The 6632-nt window shown below is 41.7% G+C and overlaps 1 protein-coding gene across 1 annotated transcript; it reads right to left on the reverse strand.

Annotated features, from left to right (window-relative positions):
- s1pr3b (sphingosine-1-phosphate receptor 3b) lies at positions 1-3988 on the reverse strand. Its single transcript, XM_076087435.1, has 2 exons — positions 3548-3988; positions 1-3082 (listed from the first exon to the last, which is right to left on the reverse strand). The coding sequence occupies exon 2, from the start codon at positions 3003-3005 to the stop codon at positions 1875-1877; it is 1131 nt and encodes a 376-aa protein (XP_075943550.1). The 5' UTR covers positions 3006-3082; positions 3548-3988; the 3' UTR covers positions 1-1874.
- Positions 3989-6632: the final 2644 nt, after the last annotated feature.

Genomic DNA, 6632 nt, shown 5'->3' on the forward strand with positions numbered 1-6632 from the left:
TGATGTTTACAGATTTAATCTTTTGGTTGTATGGGTTCATCATTATTCTGTATGACTGTTGGCAATAAAACCGTGAATGTGTAGAATCTCTGTTGCATCTGCTGTAATAATCAACAACATATTTCAGTTTCTGGAAGATGCAGTTTAAGCCACAGTGGTTAATCCAAGTTATTAAAAAAAATGTTTTCTCACCAATTTATCGAGATATTTTGCCATACAGATAGCTTTTAACAATGGAATGTTTTTGGTATTAAAAGAATAGAAAACAAGATATAAACTATTCTTCTGGATAATCCACAGAACACAGGAACAGTAGGAACAGTAGTTCCTGTGAAAACTGTTCACAGTCAGGCCTTTGGATTATTAACATGGATGCTGTGTCTGGAAAGAGATGTTGGTGTTGAATAACTTTAAGTTATTTTACAAAGCTGTGAGCAACACAAACAACAATCCATCCACCTCCATTATATTGTGGTGGCTGCAGAAATCCCAAAAGCGGGTAACTCTAAACCTGGACAGAAACGAAACGACCTGCTTGGCCGGATACCACTAAGTGAGAAAATAACACACATTTGTCCGTAATTTGCGTGAATCAACCTAGACGTTGTTTTCCTCGAAGGAAGAAGGAAGACAGTGCACATAACAAGGACAGAACTGCACTACCGGAAACACGAGGTTTATTGTGTCAAAGCTAATACTTTTGTATCACATAGATAGCTGCATGTACAGTAGTGAACTACTTCCATTTCACATGCTGCATTCACACATGCCTCTTCCTTCAGTTTACCGGCTTCATGCTTCTAAAGTTGATCGTGTTGACTTCTGGAATAATCTGATAAAACACAGACGCTCACAACGACTTCATTTTGGTACTAAAATGAGGATTGAAGAGATTCTGTACTTATCATGCAGCCTGTTATAAAAAACATCTAGTCAGCATTAAGGATATTAACTACCATTGTTAACCAGCAGATGGAGCCCCGGTATCACTTTAAAGCTACTGATGTTGAATAAACAGCATCCATTCATTATTTTTAGTAATAACAGATGTTCTTTCTTTATGAACAAGATGCTGCTGATGTAATGAAAAGAGTAGCACGTTTGACTCTCCAGCATTTTACCTCCTTTACATCACATATACAATTTATAATGCCGTTACTTCTGAGTAAATACAAAATTACAGAATAGACTGCGTAGAATAATAAATAACTTCCATTGTTTGTCATTACAGTACATTTTGTCTACATTCTTCATTACATTATTTCGCAGAACTATAATTGCACTTTAATTCATGGCAGGTGATTTTTCTATTTATTTTTTTTGTCTTAGATTGCCACATCTGTAACCACAGAGGTATAGTTACAGATGTGTTGAAGGTTAAGAGTACCATTCATTCGCAAATCGTCATTGTCCTGTGAAAACCTCATACCTCCAAAATGCCCACTATGCAAAAGAAAAGACGTTTTCAGCTGTGTGACGCTGCATTTCTTTCATAATACAACACTGTTTTAGACGGTTTAGCTTCTCAACCAATAAAGAGTTTATCCTTCAGGTAACTGTAAAACTGACCAAATTTGGAGGTACGTGCTTCTCACTGGACGGTGATGAAATATGACCTGTACTTCACAAAGAGGTGGTATTGATTGTGCTCGTCGAACATATTGGCCTAATGCATTGATCCGTCCAATGCCAAACTTTGGATGATGCAGATATATCACTAACAAGCACAAAGGAGAAACCACTGCCCTGCAGTCTAAGAAATCCTTCATTCTCAAATCGATCACAACTCAAATTCCTCTTTGTCCCCAGTTAACTGCACAAGCCCACGAGCTCACACGTTGGGACAACCCTCAACTTCCAACTGTTCCCTTTGTTCAGTCTTTCCCGTCACTCTCAATGACGGCATGAGACGCACCTCCTGTCACCACTGACACCTCCGTCTCCCGTCCCTTCTCCGGCTCCGCCCGCCTGACGCTCTGCTGGTTCTGGTTGGGGTTGTTCTGGCTGCTCCACGACTTGCTCCTGCTGCGGCTGGGCTCCAGAGACTGCCTGTTCCCGCTGCCGGTCGTGGAGGCCTTCCCCCTGTAGCAAACGCCACACACCAGGCCCAGGAAGGCTCGTCTCATCTCGCGGCTGGCCAGGGTGTAAATGACCGGGTTCATGGCCGAGTTGAGCACGGCCAGGCCGATGAACCAGTCGGCCTTGTAGAGGATGGGGCAACGCTGCTCACAAGCCACGTCCACCAGGAGCAGGATGAAGATGGGCGTCCAGCAGGCGATGAAGACCCCGACTACGATGATGACGGTGCGCAGCAGGGACATCGCATGCTCAGAGTTCCTGTTCTTGCTCACTTTTTGGCTGCTGGACTTAACCAGGATGTAGATGCGGGCATAGAGGATCGACATGGCTAAGAGCAAAAGCATGAACACCGTGATGCAAAAAGCCACATATTTCTTGGTGTAGAGAGGGAGAACCGTGGAGCAATCGGGGAGGTTATCCAGGCAGTTCCAGCCGAGAATAGGCAAAGCCCCAAGAGTTATGGCGATCAGCCAGCAGGTCCCTATCAGCAGAAACACCCTGTAGTTCTTATTGGCGTCATAAGGCCTCATTTTGATCATAGTCAGGTGTCGCTCTATGGCAATAGCCAGGAGGCTGAAAATAGAGGCGCCCAGTGCTACAAACATGCTTCCCTCTCTGGCGAACCAGAGAGCGGGGGAGAGCTGCAGGGTCTTCTCTCCTGACAGGAGCAGGTTGACCAGGTAAGCGACTCCAGCCAGCATGTCGCACAGCGCCAGGTTGCCGATGAAGAAGTACATGCGGTTGTGGAACCTGTGGTTTCTCCATATGGCCACCAGCACGGTGAGGTTCTCCAGGACGATGAAGCTGCATATGACGAGGAACACGATGGTTTTGGTGTCCAGGGCGCCGGGGCTTGTGCCGACGGTCGGCCGGTGGTCCAGCTTCCCCGTGTAGTTGTAGTGGAGGTATATCTGAGGGTTGATCATCTTCAAAGCGCCGGCTGCTGACACTGGATGTCAGAAGTGAGCAAGGAGTCCAGTGTCAGCAGATCCACCGTGTTCAGCTGCGGTGGGAGACGTGGAGGAACGTGGGCGTTATTACAGAAAGCAGCCACGTTTATAGTTCAATTTATTGTATTTATCCAACAATACAGAAATGTCTGGTTTTATCTGATAGATTTTAACAGGATAATCTAGTTTTCTTCATTCTCATGGAAACAAGGGAAGCAAATGCCTGCAGGAAACTTTTTCAAACATGCAGTCTAAACCTTAAAATACACCGTTTGTTTATTTACATAGGAATCTTGGACCATTGCCCAAACTACCAGGGAGTCATTTAAAAAAACAAAGTCATCTATATCTCAGCTTTTTAGACATTCATTTAGCTTCATTTTTTTTTATTAAAGTCATACACTGCAGACATCATGGATTTCACTTTAAACCGTTCAGCTAATTAGCTTTTTTTTTTTTTTTTTTTTTTTTTTTGTGCCGATCTAGTCTTCCCAGCTGACCGCCTTAACTCAACTTACCGTGGGATGCTCGCAGTCAGGGTCTAGTTGAAAGTGAAACGCGCACTGGAAGACACACATTTCATTGCTGAGTTGTCGATTCTCCGCGCGACCCAGATTTGATGTTGAACTTTAATTCCTTCTGCCTCGGCTCAGTGGAAGAGAGCAGCTCCTCATCTTTCACTGATCTCTAAACTCCGGAGCCGTTGTCGACGGTTGGCTGGAAGTCACTCCCCTCCTTCTCCCTCCTTCAACCCGGGCAGGCAGAGCAGGGGCGGGTGTGGGGTCAGTTCATGAAGCAGAGCCAGGAGCTAGAACTTATATATACAGTCTATGGTGGAAACTCAAGACGTTTTTAAGTTATGTTGCACTAATATTGTCCCAGACATGTAGGATAAAAGTACAATATATATAATACGTTTCAGAGTCCTTAAGGTAGAATTTCCATATTTATTTAATTCGAGTTTTGCTGAAATATATGTATTTTTTTGTATGTTTGGTGGACATTAGAAACACATATTGTTATCATTTATCTGAGTCAGACATTGGTTCACAAAGTGTTTTTTGTTGCTTTGCTTAAAAGGCTTTTGAGTTTGTGAATGCGAATGTTTAAGGTAGCTTAATTAAACTTGAGTGTTTGATTCATTTTAAATATTTAGCTATCTTATACAAGCAAGCAAGGATCTAAAATAGTTAGATCTAAAATTCTATCCTGCTAGCTATCTGACTAGATATAGAGAGAAAGATAGAAAGATTGAGAATACACAGATACAGTAGATTAATTGATCAACACTTTTTAGAACAACTACTGGACTTGAATAAAAAACAAACAGAGAATATAGACTTCATTTAAAGCCCATGCTCTCTAATGACTAAGTGCACAGTAATATAATATGTTCAGCAATGCAACAAAAGCCTCGTCCCCATAGATTTACTTACACACCATCAATTCAGCTTACTTTCACCTAGCCTAGTCAGTAGAAATTCATTTTCTTTTTTTCCTGCTGTGTTTGTTTCTGGACACACAAAAAGTGAAAGAGCAAGGATACAATAAACTGTACGAGTTTAGGTTGCGATGACTGCAGCCCATCCTTTGTTCTGGTCCTTCTCTTGTGACCTCATATCCAGGAAGGATGGGCAGGGCTTGCAGCAAGGAGAGAGACTCAGAGAGTCTGAGAGGCAGCAAGGCAGATGATGACTCTCTCAAATAGATGTGACGGGGTGGAATCTACACTGCAGAGATTTTTAAGAAAAGCTCAACATGAAAATGCCCAAAACGTGACTACAACAATAAACCTTATTTTAAAACTTGAGCAGTCATGAGCACTGTGCCCTGTATTTGTGCACTATGACTCAAACGCTAAGAATCTTACTGCTTCACTTTAAACAGTGCCACACATTTCCCCAAAACCAAGCACATATTGTACTGTGTCTCAGACCAACTCATTAAAGATAGATCTCTTCCAGTGTCTGTGGTTATTAACCCAGAGGAATGTTTTGTGTGGTAGAATAAACAGCTGTGGTCTGGCATTGGTCCATTAGCATTGTTACAGGCGCAATTCTCAGTCATTTCCTGCAAGTTGCACTGTGCCAGCAGCAATGGGAAAATCTCAGGAAAAAAAAGCCAAATAGCTACTCTGGACCCGCAGCAAATCTGGGACCAATCACAGAGTGGGTCGACGTAAAGGCAGCTGGATTAACAGACCGGCAACATGGTTGGAAAAACCTTTTTTTTTTTTCGGCAAAACTACAGGGATGTGGGGCTCGCATCTGCATTTACATAAACTTTGAGCCAAATATGAAACCATCAGCAAGTCCAACCCCATAATATGTGGTTAGAGTGAGTCTATGTCTATGTGTATTCATAGACTACTGAAGAGGAGCATGGGTGGAGGGTTTTCACGTTTGCAGGACCACCCTCGCTACTTTGTAAGCAACCACTTCTTTGGTTTAAAGTGACGCTGAATTTTCATCTTTGTCAGCAGGACAGTAATTAAAGCTGTCTGCCATTATCCAGCATCGGGTGCTGTACTTCAGTGCTGTAAATCAGCAATGCACCGTACGTGTGATTTCCTGCTATTATAATGCTATATTATTTAAGTATAAACCTACAAGCTGCAACCCCTCATTTGAAAGTATACTGTACAATAAAACTGTTTAGCCAGCTGGTAAAGCCATTCCTCAGGGAAAGTTTCCACTGCTCAGCTACAGCCTGCCCTGGACCTTAGAACCGTTTCTGTGTGACATTGTCAGTGGTTGGAAGAAGTATGCACATGCTCTATTCAATAAAAGTAGCAATCAAACAGAACTTGTATCAGCAAAATGTACTTAAAGAGCTAATTATGCAGCAGAATGTCCACTGTCAGTAGTATATTATTATATATTACAATATCTTATTGTTGGTATTCATATATTAACATATAATCAGCAGTTTAATGTTGCAGCTGGTCAAAGCTGAGCTACTTTATACACTTGGATATTTTAATGCATCATATTTTATAGGACGATCGTGTGTTTTGTTTGCCATCAAAGTAACAGTAAAAAGTACAACATTTGTCTGAAATGTATTCAGTAGAAGCATGAAGTAGCATGCAATGAAAATACTTAATTAAAGCATAAGTACCTGAGTGAATGTACTTGTTACTTTGCATCGCTGGACATTGTTTGCTGTTGACTAAAATAAAATACAACAGAATATGAATATGATTAACATATATATATATATTTTTAACTTAATGTACATGATGTGCTTGCTGTCTGTAGATATAAAGCATTTAACTAACTTCCCTTGACTCAGGAGATGAGCATATCAGAATATTCATTATTAATCATAAAGCAATATAAAAGCAGTGCTTACAAAAAGTATTCTAACAACATTCATAATTGATTATAGTGCAGTTTATAACACTAGTGGCATAATAGCCTCTCATCCAAAGCAGATAACCTGTGGTTCAATGAGAATTCCCGGATAGAATATAAAGATAAGGACCCTTGTGTAAGCACATTACTAAATGTTGGCCGGCATCACTGTAGCCACTACTTTAGCCAGCGCTTGCCTTGTTCGAGCTCCCGACCCTTCAAAGGAGTGCAAGAGCTGGGGTCAAAG

The sequence above is a fragment of the Anarhichas minor genome, unplaced genomic scaffold, assembly GCF_050575085.1.
Source record: "Anarhichas minor isolate MPS153535 unplaced genomic scaffold, ASM5057508v1 ptg000002l, whole genome shotgun sequence".
NCBI lineage: Eukaryota > Metazoa > Chordata > Actinopteri > Perciformes > Anarhichadidae > Anarhichas > Anarhichas minor.

Bases quoted from the DNA above. Each gene is read 5' to 3' on its own strand.
- s1pr3b (XM_076087435.1), bottom strand. From the start codon at position 3,005: ATGATCAACCCTCAGATATACCTCCACTACAACTACACGGGGAAGCTG.